The following is a 14,823-nucleotide window of genomic DNA, read 5'->3' as shown; positions in this document are numbered from 1 at the left end:
AGGTACCTTTGTCTCTGCACTGGAAGGGCCTTGGCAATGCTCGGCTACCATATGTAGTCAATAAACCATAGTATCTTCCTTGTGAAGGGTGAATCAGAGCAACTAGGGGCTGCAGTGTGACTGTCAGACACAAAACCACCACCTGTCAGCCTTCTTCTTCCTCCTTGCTACTTGAGTCTTCCAGAAGACCCCACTGTTATTTCATCCTTTCCCACCCCCAGCATTCCCCTTAACCCAGGCACTCTTGTCTGCGCCCCGTTTGAGGGAAAGAGCCTCATTATCTCTTGTAAACCTGCCATCTCCTTAGTGCTGCTGTGTGAGTAAGCAGAGTCTGCAGCAAGCACTTCTGAGCATTTGTCTCTAGAGCTGAGTAATGTTATTGTGAGGGAATTGCTGAGGGTAGGTAGGATAAACTTCTCCAAATTCATACAGGTAGTGTAAGGCCATTGTTGGCTTGGCTAGAGAAGAAAACTATTCCCTGCCCCAAGCCCTGCTGCTCATCGCCCAGTTATGCTGCTCTGCTCCTACACAAGCTGTTGATGGTGGATTCTGCATTCCTTGGAAGCAGACCTGCTGCTGCATCCTGCAAATCACCACCAGGCTGCTTCAGTAACTCATCTTTCCTTCCATTCACAGGTCTACGCATGGCGACTCCACCCATGTGAGAGCTCTCTTATGTGAGTGCCCAGCAGCACACTTTGCTGTCTGTGGTGTGTGGACACTGACTGGCATCTAAGCGACACCCCAGCTCCCTCCTCTGCCCCTAGACGCCACTGTCCTAGAGCCTCCATGTGCATTTGCTATGACATACATCAGTGTTGATGAGAGACAGGAACACTGCCGGGTGATCTCGAGCTGCCAAAATAATCAGCTCTGTGCACAACATGGCTTAAAGGATTTTTCAATTAGCAGCATGCATCCACTAAAGAACCTAGACACTCAGATATTTTCTGGGGACTTCCACACTCTTGCCTGCCACACAGGCAAGGCACCTTCGGCCAGTCCTGTGGAAAACCGGATGTATCGGAGTGTGGAGAACCTTCACTGGGCAACAGTTGCAGACTGTGGGCTGTATTCTCACTGCCGGAGCCTGGATAACGAGATCATCTTTCGCTATAGAGGCACCAGTCAGTGGACAGAAGGCTGTGTGGATGTGGCCCCAGCACAGAGCACATCGGACTCCCTGAGGAGCCTTTCTCTCCATGCTAAACAGACATCTCGATCTGCACAGAACGTGCTCCTCCCTCCCTTTGCCAAAGTGCCTCAGTGGCTCTTCCCTTCCGCAGAGGAAAGAGCCCTACACGGAGATGCCAAAAAAGAGCTGAAGGAGAAGCTGAGGCTGCACAGCAGTAAGGTGGCAGAGCCCTGTAAGCCAGTGCGCCCACAGGTGGCCCTGCCTGAGCTGATGGCCCGGGAGTTCTTTGAGTGCCGGGTGTGCCGGCAGTGCCGGCAGTGCGAGAACGGCTGTGCTGTGAACTGCTGCACGGTTCTGGTGGAACACACTGCCCTCAGGCACAGCCTCACAGCAGGGCAGGGACTTTGCTTTGCACACAGGATCATCAGTCCAGAAGACATCAAGCAGGAGGCTCAGAAGAGGCTTCAGCTCCGAAGGCAGAATAGCTCCCCCAATTTGCCCCTTCAGAATGCTGGGGAAAGCCATGAGATGGGCAAATCCAGAACAGCAGAGGCCCTGGAACAGTACAGTGGGGAAACAGATGGCAAAGTCACATTGGGACAGAGCAAGAAAGGCCGCTGCAAAGGGAGGCTCTACATACCCACCTTTGAGGAGTTCAAGCAAATGAGAAGTAAGGAGGGAAATTCATCTGACTGCAGCAGTGGGCCAGCAGATTGCTTGAAAAAGGGTCTGCCTGCAAACCAGACACCAGAGGAGAAAACCACTAAGAATGCCTGTCCAGAAGCTTTAGGTACCAAAGCTGTGAATGAACCTGCTGTCACAGCAGAGGAGGATGATGATGTATTTCATGAAAACCACACCTTTGCTGGCTTTTCCCAAAACCCACCCACATGGGATGGCTTCAAGATAAGCAGTCCTGAGGTGAAGGACAGAACCTTCCAGACCTCCATCCCAGATACATCACCAGTCCCAATTTGCTCCAGCCCTATTCCACGATCACCTCTACAGGCAGGAGCAATACACAGTGCTGGGCAGGAGATCTTCAGTGATGAGCAGCAGAAAGGAGAGACAAGACAATTAAATGATGTCCCCCACCTTGCAGGGCAGTCACTGGGTTCTGAAGCCCAGTCCTCTTGCTGTTCATCGCTGCTGTTAGAAGCCACAGACTTATCCAGCTATGGAGCTAAGCTACAAAAAATGAAGGATGAATTCATAGGTTCAGCCTTGGAACTTATTAAGAAAAGGTAACATCCTCTGTGGGGTCACCTGAAAGCAGTTCCCTTGTTAATGATCCAGTCTTTCTCCTGATATGTACATTTAATTCCTGTAGCATAAATGCGCTGTTGGCAGAGCCTTTCATCTTGGAGTCTCTGATAGCCACATGGACATGTCTTTAAGCTGTTCAGCTTAAACTCCACCTTGTGTGGGATTAAACATCAAAAAGCATTTTCATCTATACTTTGCCTTTTTGTGCACCTTAATCCTGTAAAGACAAGAGCTATTAGTAGTTCTGACGCCCAGTTTCCCACCCATTTTATTTCTGTATTAAATTGTCAAAATGTCCTTTTTTTTTTTTTTAAGCGTCTGTTAAAAGTACAAGACAGCCAAAGGATACAAAGTACTAATATGATTCCTTTGAAGAAAGAGGTAGAGTCTGTCCCACCACTACAGGACATGAATTTAGATAGTGTGACATGCAGCAGCAAGTGAAGTACGCAGTGAACAGGCACACAAGGGCAGGATGGCTGCTATGAGTCTTTAACCTCCTCTTGGAGACCTGCACAGGCAATGAGTGAAAGTACTTGTGAACACTGTCCTTTTGCCAGCTCAGTGTAAGCAGCTAGAGAAAATACTTGTGTAAAGCCTTCCTCCATCTTCTCCATCCAGGGTTTTCCCCCTTCTCTGGGTAAGATATTCACAATGACTGCTTTCTCTGTCCTGGTTTTGGACACTGTAGTCCTGTTACCTTCCCTCCGTCAAAGAAATGGGGATCCCTTTCTATGCAGGGTGGCTCACTAGGAATCAGCAAAGTTCTAGAAGCTAAGAATTTGGAGCAGTTATCACTGTCTTATCACGAGATAAGGCTGATGGGAAAAGGAGGAGCAAGTGTTGGTGGAGTGGTTTGTTTCCATGCACTTTGCTTTCATGGTTGGATTTGCCCAGAATTATATTAGACTAGGTTCCTGGCTGCTTCTGCAATCCACAGATGGATGTGTGAAATGTCAGGGCATCAACCTTGTATGCTGTCTTGTTATTTCTGGAATGCTTGGGCTGAGACTGGACTCAGGTTTTAGAGGAGATAATAGTGACTTCTGCACAGGAATCCATCATCTGAAGGAACTTGTGTGGAGCTGAACCCAGAGTGACAGCAGAAATTCTTCTGCAATTCTTCTTCCCTTTCTAATCCAAAGGGAAATAGGTGGTGTCAGAGCCCTCAGTGCTTCCCTCAGCTGTCCAGCCCAGCCTTTGTGCTTTTCTTCTAGAGTATAAAAACCCAAGGAAGAGGTAGATGACAAAGTTATGGTATGCAACCATTTTCATGGATTAGGCTATTTTTGTCATGAATATGAAATGAAGTACACAGGATGGCACAAGCAGTAAGGGTGTAAGAACAGCTGTCTCTGTGCAGATCAAAGGTTTCCCTGGTATCTGGAACCTGAGCTGCGTGCAGAGCAAAGTACAGGAAATGGGGAATGCATATGATCTTCCTTCACACTACTTTCCTGGCCTCCAAACACTTCCTGCCCAGGGCCTTTATGGTTTCAGTGTGGTTTCTGTGCTTTTAATATCCACAGTGGTTTTTGTTTCTGAGAATGTGTTCAGTCTCCCTAGTTGGATTTGTTAAAATCTATGAAGTAATTTTATTAACACCAAAATTACAGTCGATCTAAAAATGTGAATGACAATGGTTCCAGTATTAGAGAGATGGTTTTATATGTGAAGGAACCACTCTGGCCTTATTATTTTCCAGAGTAATAACAATTAATGGTAATTGTTATTGCCAAAGCACTGGTTATTGGGAAACTCCAGTTTCCTTTGTTTGGAAATTTCTCATTTTTCCATAATTTTTACCTGAGACTGTAATGTCTCTGAATATTCACAACTCCAGCTGATTTTCACGGTAGAGGTGGGAGATTTTTGTCTGCTTTTGGGTGCTAAATTATGATCACTGGCATCCAGGCCACATTTTTTCTAAGTCTCAAGTGAAATGAGCTGAAAGCTGGGGATTTGGTCCCATTTCCACAGATACTGAGCTCAGCAAGCCTTTGATAGAGATGTTGTGATGGAGCATCACAGAATAAAATAGCTAAAATTGTCTTCTCTTTCTAGTGCTTCTGTGTAAGTGTCAGTTTTACAAAGCAGTTTTGTTCTGTAAGTTAACAGTCTCCCTAGTAATTAATGGTTAATTACTCAAGATTCATTCAATTAACTTAATATTTTGTCAGTGAAGATTTGATTTTCAGTCTCATAATTATGGTGGCTTTAGCCCCCTCATGGGTCATGGGATACCCTTAACTTAGGTTGTAGTCCTGGCTGGGATGTTGACATCTAGTGGAAATCCTGTAAGCTTTTCAGTATATAGTCCACTTTCTGAAATGGTTGAAGTGGCAAATTGTTCAGGATAAGGACATGCAAGGACTACAGGTTTGTGTCTATGAAATGAGGGACATGGTGACAACAGAAACCTGCACAATTTAGCCAAGGACGTGACTAAGAAAGAAGGCTTCCTGAAAAGAGTGATGGGATGTATTTGGAGTGATACTGGGATGATGGGTACAGTACCAACTTCCCCTAGCAGAGGACTCCAAGCGAGGAAGGCAGGTGGCAGCAGGGAAGGCATGCACAAAATGTTGCCATTACTCAGAAGGAGTCACGAACATGTGGAAAGAAAGGGCTGAGAACTGCTGGCCTGGACAATCATAAAACCATGAAAAGGCACATAGAGACTGTGAAGGAAAGCAGGTGCATTTCCAGTTGTACACCATCCCCAGTACCTCCTCTTCCATGAAATTCAGAGATGATGGCCCAGAGGTTTAAAAATACATTAAAAAAGAACCTGTCCTCCCTGTGCTGGCCCAAGTGCATCACCCCTCTTGGGGAGAACAGGGAAAATTGTCACCAGCCCCAGGCACAAACTCCTGTCTCAGTAAGTGATTTGATCCAACAGAAGGGAACATGCTAGAGTCCCCCCTTCAGCAGCTTTGTGTGAGGGCAGAGGGGACTTGACTTGCTTGAGCAGCCAATGGTGTGAACCTGTTGGCAGCACAGATCTCTGCCAGGAGGAGGAGACTGGAGAAAGGGGCAATATCCTGTTTTTTTGGCAATGTTCCCTCTTCCTCCTAAGCCAGAGACAAAGGTTAAAGGAGCAGCCCTAAGATGTGGTTCCACGAAACTGCTTGTATCCTCCCTGTTTTGCCCACATCCCTCTGGTGGTGTGTGGAGCAGCAGTTGCCCCAACACCACATGAGCAGTTCATCAAGCAGGAGGGATCTAATCACAAGAAGTAAAGCAGTCAAACCAGGGATGAAGAAATCTCCTTTCATACAATGTGGCTTCTGCATCATTTGCTTTCTTACCTCCAGCTGACCAGCCATGGGGTGGGTTGAATTTCTGTCTTCAGTCATGTTTCCTTAGCTCAGTTCTCAGGGTAGTATTGGCTCTTATTCCCACTGCAAATCATGTCTGAAAATCTTTTTTAAATATCCCTTTTGGGCTACGGAAACCACAATAAGTGGTGGCATCTGGTCTGTAGACCCTATCAGCAGAGAGCTGCTGTCAGCTTCGCTTAGACAAGCAGTAATACTCTGGAGTGCTTCCCATATTTAAGTGGATGATCTTGAAGCACTGTGAAAATGACAAATGAAAGCTCAGCATCTCTCTTCAGAGTATGTTCTGTATGGTGGGAGGTGGTGTGATCAAGAAGATACTATTCCAATTATGAGCTCTGCTACTAACCTTGGACACATCCCATTGCCTCTCTGTGCCCCAGCATGGTCCCTTCTCTGTGGGTTTGAACCAGGAGCTGTTTGACCAGGAGCAGCTTTTTTGGAAAGGGTAGTTTTTGGCAGTGGCACATCCTCTTCAGGAGCTTTCTTGCTCCTTAAACTGTGCCTTCCCTCCCATGGATTTGTCCAGCTGAACTGTTCATACTTTTCCCAACTTGGTGAAATATTCAGGAAATTATCTGTCTGAGAATACATGAGGGAGGGTTTTAAAACCCATATAATTCTAAGACTGATTTTAGATCATGGCCACACAGCCAGTTACACACACTTAAGGAGTGGCACCCCAAGTATGGCTGGGGGCAGGACAGAGGAAGGAGACAGGAACCTCTCAAACTGGACGAGGCCAGGCCAGTACCATGGGTCCACAGCCCTGCTGTGTGCCTGTGCTGCTCTTACTGCCACCGTGTAGGTGCTCCAGACTGCTCTGTGACAGCAGTGATGTTGGTATTCCCTTTCTGCAGGCTGGGGAGTGGAGACCTGGAGTGGGACAGCAAAAAGCAAATGCCAGGTCCCTGCTCTGGGCACGGTTGCCATAGCTGTGCTGCCATGGCTAAATTCTTTTGAACTGGTTGTGTCAGCAGGGACCTGGAAACATAAATGGTGGAAGATGAAAAAGCATCAGCTGGAGAGATGCAAACCAACTTTTCTGGCCTGGCAACAGAGCCAGTTTGTGTTCTGGGAGATGTGTTCCCTCTTCAGCAATTTCAGTATTGGCTGATGGTTTGTTGTTGGAGCCAACTGTCATTCAGTGCAAGGAGAATGCCCATCTGTCTCATGCGTTTGCTTGTAGCTGACACTGTTGGCATTGCACATTAGCAGTGTGACCTACCAGCATAAGTTCACAAGCGAATCCTTTAAGAAGAAGCAGATTTTTCTCATAGGAGATTTTTGTTAAGCATAAAATACATGCATAACCTGAAATATGTTCCAGACACTGGCTTCCTGTATATACAAGCATCCCTATCCTGTCCCTACAACCTTTCTTTTTAAAGGAATCCAAGACCATAAAAATTAAGTAAACCCAAAATAAAAAAACCATTTTTTTCCCCAACAGGCTTCATTATGCATGGAAATAAGATGCCTTAGGGAGTCTGTTAAAAAAAATGTATCACAAATAGTATCACAAACGACAGCCTGTCAACTACTCTGTCAAGTCAGTGGTTTTGCACCAGACTGTGTCTGTCTGGAGAGTGCTGTTTTTTGCAGAGGAGGGAACATGGGGTTGGACAGGCTGCCTGTATCAGTCAGGCCAGGCCCTTGTTAGCACTGGACAGCCATGAATGGAGACATCCCATAACTGCCAAGTGAGAGCACCAGACACTGCCAATCTTCTCAGGTCTCTTAAGTGCACCAAAAGGCCTGATCCTGAGTTCCCTGAAAGCAGATAGTATATTTCCAGTGATTTCGGTGGGCTTAGGATCATATGAGATGAAAAACAGAGGGAAAGCTCCTTTAATCCTCTAATCCCTTCAAAGTATTATGGTTTATAGTAGGTGATTTTCTTCCAGATGAGCAATATGGTTTTTGTGTTGGCAACATCTCCTTAAATAGCAGCAAGTATGGATGTGGCCTACTTAGAAAGGAGTGTTTCTGGTCCCCATGGAGAACCTCATGTTTTATGGACACAAAAATGCCCTGTGAACAGTCGAGACTTGATAACCCAGACTGATGCTGGCACGAGTGCAGTTACCCAATTTGCACTGCCTTAACTGAGCAGTGTTTAGAGCCCCTGAAATGCACGCACAGCCATCCATGCTGGCCTGATCCCTGCCTGCACTTTCTCTGAACTGTTGCAGATTGTTATTTGAACCTGGGCTTGCTGCTCAATCTCGTCTGTGTCAGGAATGGCAGGAGAACTGCATCCGTGATGTTCAATGGAGTCTGCTTCTTCCCTTGCAGCTGCAATGCTGAGACCACTGCCAAATCTCCCTCCAAGGGACGGTGTGATCTGAGGGAAGCTGATCTCCCACCTCTGGAGGACAGCCAGCAGCCCACAGCGATGTCCATGGCAACAGAGACCTGGGAGGACAAACCAAGCAATGAGACATCCAGTGACAATCCACCTGCAGGGCATGTAAGAGAGAGGAATTCCCCTCTCACACATGTGTTCAGGATTTTTGCCTTGTTAGAAGCTCTGAAGGATCCCTTCATTGTAGGAACTGGGTAGGCTGGGAGACAGCAATCTGACACCAACTCCCATGAGTGATTAAACTCTGTTAGAAGCATTAGAAGCTTTTTTATTACGCTTAATAAAACAGGAGGGAATTTTTTTGCCCCTGCCTATGTGCTACTGCATTTCATGCAGGGAGTTCAGCAATAACCTCTTCATGGCTTCCAATGTGTCTGGGAGTTCAGACAGATTCCCTCCTAGTGCCCCCTTGGACACACTGCTGGTGCAGGTGGGGCATAGAGGCTGGAGTTCCTGCCTCTGCAGGAACCTTCACAGAGCAGTGGCAAGCAATCTCAGATCCCTGAGCACAGACCCACAGCCAGGCCTGTGCTGTTGACTCCATAGTTATTTGACAGCTGTGATCCAACCACCTCAGAACCACTGTACTCAGAGCTACACAACAGCAAAGGGAGAGGGGTCCGTGCTTGTTAGGATTGAGCAAGACAGAGAGACTTGGGGGGACAGATTTCTTAATGATCGTGTAGTAGAGCTACATTTACAATCCCACGGCTGATGAGTCTTCTCTCCTTTGGCAAGTAAAGTCCAGTGTCTGCAAGACAGGTGCTGCTTTGACCACAGCCTTGCTCCAAACCCTTTCCTGCCTTTCTTGCAGACCCCCAGTCCTGGCTGCCGCCGATCCAGCTCTGACATCGTCCATGAGAGCACGGATGGTGCCAAGGCGCAGCGGGAGTGCCGCCTGCGGCCGCACTTCAGTGACCCGATGCCCACAGACTCGGTGAAGAGGAAGCAGCTGGAGCTGAAGATCGCGGCTGCAGCTCGGCAGCACGCACAGAAGCGCCGGCAGGAGCGAGACTATGGTACATACACTGCGTGCTCAGGGGGCTCATGGGCCAGATGCTGAGCCCTGCTGTGCTGCTGTAAATGTGGAGTAACTCTACAAACTAGGGGAGGGAAGCATCCTGGGTTGTGTCCAGGCATGCAGGAAATCAGCATCCACTCGGTTCTGTCCCTGACTGGCAGGGGAAGAGGCAGACCAAGTGATGTGGGCAGATGTGGGCAGTGCAGAGATGACAGGTCCCAGGCTTCACCTGAGAGCCATTTAATTCTGACTCTCACTGGTCTCAGCAGCAAAACAGGGTGAGGAGACAGCTCACAGCTCTGCTTCACCAGATCCAGCCTCTCCTCCCAGGGTTCCCACCATTCGTGGCTGTGCCAGCACGAGTTCTTCAGGTGATCTCTGTGCAGCTGGCAGTGCCTGTAACGATTTGTGTCTGTTCTCAGGTCCAGTGGTAGCAAAAGCCAATCTTGGCCATGGTGGCAGCTTTGATGAGACCCGACGCACCCCACGGGGCTCCCTCCGCTCCAGACATCACTGGAGCAATGTCAGCAGTCTGAGCACAGACAGCGGGATTGTTGGAGTGAATGATGCCCGGGATGACCTGGATCCCACCGAGGCCACGCGGACCAAGTCAGCGGATGTGGAGAGGGCAGACAGTGGCATTGGCCAGATGCCAGCCAGGAAGTGGAGGAACAGGGCATCTGAAACGCTGAGCTCCCTGCAGGCCTGGGAAGCCCACCGTCCCTGCACCGACTGTGGTGAGAGGGACCTCCCGGGGGAGACAGATGTTCAGAACTGCAACCAGAGGCGGGCTGACCTCTGCGAGAAGTGCCGCAAGCGCAGGACCGAGCGCAAGGAGTCTGTGCTGGAATTTGTCAACACAGAGGCTAGCTATGGAGAGGACCTGCGCATCATCAAAGAGGAGTTCTACCTCCCCATGCAGGCAGCTGGGCTGCTGAGCCAGGAGCAGCTCCAGGGCATCTTCAGCAACATACAAGAGCTCATTGACCTCAATGAGAACTTCCTGGAGATACTTCAGGAAGAGATTGATCAGGCCTTTGACCAGGTATGATGCTGCATCTGCCCTCTAAAGGGGCTGGACCGGGCAAACTGGAATAGGTTTTGTATTAGTGCAGTTTGTATTAGGAGCAGAGGAACAGGAGGTAGGACTCCTGGTCAGCTATCAGCTATCTTGTCCCTTGCTCCCTCAACTATTCTGATTTCAGTAGCCCTGTGCCGGGTCACAGCTGCTGGTCTCACTGTGCTGTGGTGATGCCCCTGACATCAGCAGTCTTGCTCATTTATCCCATTAATAGGTCTTAATAGTCCCATTAACAAAGTTAGCTTTAGGCCAGTTAGCTTGGATGCTGGTAAGAATGTGACCATGGGGGCACATGGCTCAGCTTGCTGTGTCTCTCAGGCTGTGCTCTTGCAGACCTGAGCTGGCTGGCATCATGCTGGCTTGGCTGTGTTTGCCTTGGCTTGCAGTTTACTGCAGCTTGGCTCCAGGCTGGCTGTGGGGCCAGGCCATGCAGGCTGCTCCCTGCTCTACAGCTCTGTCTATGGCTGCTTCTACTGATGCACCCTGCCTCACACAAGGAGCTTTCCTGCCCCACCAGCAGGGTGGTCAAAGGGCAGAGATACAGAAACAGGACTGTGGGCTGCAATACACCCTGTTGACTAGGAGGCTCACTCTGGCCTTGGAGCCCTTGCTCTTGTGAGTTGGCTGAGCCCACAGGAGAAGGGAAGCTCTTTGTGCGTGGAAAAGCAAGCAGTTAGACCAGCTTTCCTTCCCCTCCCCAGGCACTTATTCCCCCCAGACCTGCAGGAACTGCCTTTCCACCAGGAAGGGTGAGCCCAGCTCTACCTTTCACCTGGTTCTCAGCAGTCCTGCAGCAGGTTCATGCTGATAGGACTGAAGGCAGGCTGTGCCTCTCGTGAGCTAACCAAGCAGGGCTCTATTGCATACTTGCAGGGGGATGATGACCTGATGACTGTGTGCATCGGAGAAATATTCCTGGAATTTGTGAACATGCTGCCAGCCTTCCAGACCTACTGTCTTCAGCAGTCCTCCTCTGTGAATATGCTCAATGCACTGGAGAAGGAGAAGGAGTTGCTCAGGTGAGAAAGGGTATGAGCATATTCATCCAGGCTTTGGGGACAGAAAGGCAAGGCTTTCTGGCTGAGGGCAAAGCCTTTGCCAGCCCAACTAGATCAAAGTTTGATGCTAATGTTCTTCAGTTATCACTGCTCCCTCTTGGGGTGAGGACAGTAATTTATTCTCAAAAAAATATTCAGTCCTTGGTATCTCCACTAAGACAACCAATTGGTCCCCAGCTGTACACTGTGTTTTGTGGTAGCAGTATCTGCCCACTGACCACTGCACTGAACTGTCACCAAATCATGCTCAGCTGAGAACAGCTCTCAGTCCCCATGCTGGAGACCAGGCTGGATTTCCACTGCAGAAAGCCACTTAGTGGCACACATGACTTGAATTTGGTTTCCATTCCTAGCCTTGGTCTATTGGGCAATGTCAGGCAAGTCATTTCTCTTTCCATTGCTCAGCCAAATTCTTGTTTGTAATCTAATGACGAAAAGCACTACAAATTAATGCAATCTGATAGGAGCTGATGTGTCTGCCTCATGTGTACGTCAGTGGGTACCAGGGAAAGATCACGCCCTTGCTATTTTATGATTTAACAGAAGACTGTTGAGGTATTATGTGCAAGTGTCACAGGCACCTCATCAGGATTCTGCAGCTGAGCACAGCTGCAGAGATGGTTGTTAGTCTTTGAGAAGAAAGAATTCATAAGGTTGCTAAAACTGGGGGGGTTGCAGTGCCCAGCAGCTGTCAGCACTATGCTGTTAATTTGCATTTAGGATTGTAGCATCTGCTGGCAGGACAACCACCCTTTCATCCTGTCTTCTTAAATCCCTGCAGAATATTCCTCAATGTCTCCCAGAATGACAACACAGCACTGCGGCGGATGAACTTGAGGTCCTTCCTGATGGCCCCTTTGCAAAGGGTCACCAAGTACCCCTTGCTGCTCAGCAGAATCATCAAGGCCACCACTGAGTACCACCCAGACCACGGCAGCCTGCGGGAGGCCAAGAGCCGCATCGAGTCCCACCTGGAGCACATCAACATGAAAACCAAGCAGGAGGGGAACACGTGGACACTCCGATCCTTTCGCCAGGACAGCAAGAAGAAGAGGGAGGTCATCAACATCGAGATGAGAGAAACTGCCCTCAAAACTGTCGGTTGGCTACGGGAGGAAACGCGGTTTGTTATGGAGGGGCCTCTGCAGCTGGCCCAGCCCCCCGATGGCCAGTGGGTGAAGAAAGGCAGCAAAACCCTGAAGTTCCAGAACATGCAGGTCCTCCTCCTGGTGAACATGAAGCGTGTGTCCGAGTCCAGCCTGGAATCAGCCGAGCCAGGGCCTGTGAAGGATGCAGTGCTGGTACTCATCAGGGACAAAAACAACGGGAAGTTCCATTTGCTCAGGGAGCCCTTGAGGCTGAGTAATTGCATCGTCTCCACTGATCCCGACTGTGATGACACCTTTGAACTCATTGAGATCAGGCGGGAGGCCTTTGTGTTCCGGGACAGCGACCGGGCACGGACTCACCACTGGTTCAGGCAGATCAGGCGCTACTCCAGGGAGCTGGGCTCTTGGAAGAAGCGGCGGAATGCACTGCCCAACATCATGATCAGCACTCCTCACACCAGGCCCTGAGTCCTGCATGGGCAGGCTTGGCTTGACCAGCGCCACACAAAAAGACCATCACGAGCCCCAGTGGCCTGAACTTGCTCCATGGACAGCACAGGAAGGAGCCTGGTCCCCAAAGACTCTTAATAGCACTGGAAGGAAACACCACAGCCTGATGCAGGTCTCCAGCCTCTGGACTCACAACAGTTTGTGGCTCATGTACATACGGAGATGGGCTCCCCTCAAGGAGCAGATCACTGAAGGATAATAGTTTAACTTGTTAATATTGCACTGCAGGAGAATGATATATGATGCTTGCCATTGCATGGATCGTGTTGAAAGCCAGTCTTGACAATGAGAGAGGTTTCCACTATTGACTATATTTCATCAGCATTAGGTAAAGTCAGGGTACTCAGCAAAATTAGGTGCAGTATTATGCAACAGAGGATGAAAGCTGGAGAAAATTATGTTTTCCACCCCTATTCCTAAGGACTGTGTTTCATTATTCACCTCTGTATATTCAGTCAAAACACTTGTCTAAAAAGTAAGGCCTTTCATCTTTAATCTGAATCAAGTAGGTATCAATTTGCTCAGATTCAGCTGCATGCACACAGCAAAAAAAAAAAAAGAAAAAGAAAAAAAAAAGAGTAAACATGAATAAAAGGAGTTCTTGCTCTCTGACACATACACCCCACATATGCATAGAACCTGTGGAAGAGCAGCACACCCCCAGTGAAAGTCTGTTATTTAACTGACTTAGGGACTGGAACATAATGCTGCATCTGAAATATCTCAGAAGTATATGTAAATACAGCTCTGCTACTACTGATAGTAAATTTAAGAGTTTGCAATTATTTAAATGATGTAATCTAGTGTATTTCAAAATTTAATTGAAAGGAACAATTTACATTGTACTGTAGAGTAACATAAAAGGTTTTAATAATTATGTTTCAATTACTTTAGATGGGTATTTTTTAAAATATTTGTATTCTGGAGTATATATTTCACTTAGTGTGGGTGGCATTAGGTTGAACAATGTGTCTATATCTGCTCTGTGGATCCCCTAAACAGAATTCAGGGTTACTCCAAATGAGCCTGGGAGAATGGTACAAACCTGCTACTCAAATTCTCACTAGGCAACAACAGACTGGCACAAACCCTTTTGCTCTGGCTGCTGTCCTGCCTGGGCAGGTCAGGCCCCAGTGCACTAGACATGAGAGCCAAAACTGAGGCCACAAAGAACTCCCCCATAAGGTGCAGCCTCTCTCAGTTCCTCAGCAGGGAAATGACTCGAAGCTGAACAATGGTGAAAAGGCAAACAGGGTTTAACCTTTTCAGCCTGACATTACACTGACCGCTGCTTTGCAAAATGTCATGCTGTGACTTACACAGCAAAGGCCAGATTTCAGCCTGGAGGCTAAATTAAAGGAGCTTAAATTTTGGTCCATGGATCTGGGAGGACAGCCTGTAAATGTTCTTTCAGGCCCACAGGGTAAAGACAAATCCAATCAGTATTATTCACTACCAACAAATATTTTTGTTACATGCATTTATTTCACAGGAGGATTCACACAAGCACATTTGTGTCTTTCTCCAGAGATCAACCATCATCAAAGGGCACCAATGAAGGCACACAGAAGCCACCTTCCCAAAGGTAGTCCTAGCCTTGTAAAGTCACCACTGACCCAGCACCTGAGCAAGCCTCAAACTGTGCCCAGTGCTTTGTCCTCTGGCCACAGCTGCCAGGGCTTGTTGCACTGCTCTGGGCACTGAGGCAGACACCAGTGACATGTGCCTACTGGCTGTATTTTCTCTTGCTCTGTACTATTCAGCATTTTAGTGCTTCATTTTCTCCTTGAGGAAATGGGAAGATCTGCATCATCTGGAGGGTACCCAAGACATGAGCATGGCCTCACACAGCTGAGCTCTGCAGTGAGCAATAGCTGTCAAAATGATTGTCAGGGTAGCAGCCTGGCTCCCTCAGGTGAGCTGGAATTCCATCC

At 48.3% G+C, this 14,823-nt stretch overlaps 1 protein-coding gene across 9 annotated transcripts in view; it reads left to right on the top strand.

Annotated features, from left to right (window-relative positions):
- Positions 1-14,823, top strand: part of LOC146434833 (uncharacterized) — a 50,623-nt gene that overhangs the window by 31,368 nt on the left and 4,432 nt on the right. For 2 of the 9 annotated variants that reach the window (XM_085066935.1, XM_085066934.1), the window contains 6 exons: positions 637-2,379; positions 8,041-8,215; positions 8,925-9,129; positions 9,554-10,176; positions 11,086-11,231; positions 12,052-13,782. In XM_085066935.1, the coding sequence (XP_084923061.1) occupies positions 803-2,379; positions 8,041-8,215; positions 8,925-9,129; positions 9,554-10,176; positions 11,086-11,231; positions 12,052-12,847 (3,522 nt within the window). In that variant the 5' untranslated portion in view covers positions 637-802 and the 3' untranslated portion in view covers positions 12,848-13,782. Of the gene's footprint in view, positions 1-636; positions 2,380-8,040; positions 8,216-8,924; positions 9,130-9,553; positions 10,177-11,085; positions 11,232-12,051; positions 13,783-14,381; positions 14,805-14,823 lie in introns of those variants that run through there. The other 7 variants (XR_014853520.1, XR_014853515.1, XR_014853517.1 and 4 more) reach the window with 7 other exon arrangements.

The sequence above is a fragment of the Lichenostomus cassidix genome, chromosome 7 (genome assembly GCF_008360975.1).
Source record: "Lichenostomus cassidix isolate B80296 chromosome 7, HeHo_3.0, whole genome shotgun sequence".
Taxonomy (NCBI): Eukaryota; Metazoa; Chordata; class Aves; order Passeriformes; family Meliphagidae; genus Lichenostomus; species Lichenostomus cassidix.
Note: the sequence above shows the minus strand (reverse complement) of the source record. Positions and strands in the feature narration are given on the sequence as shown.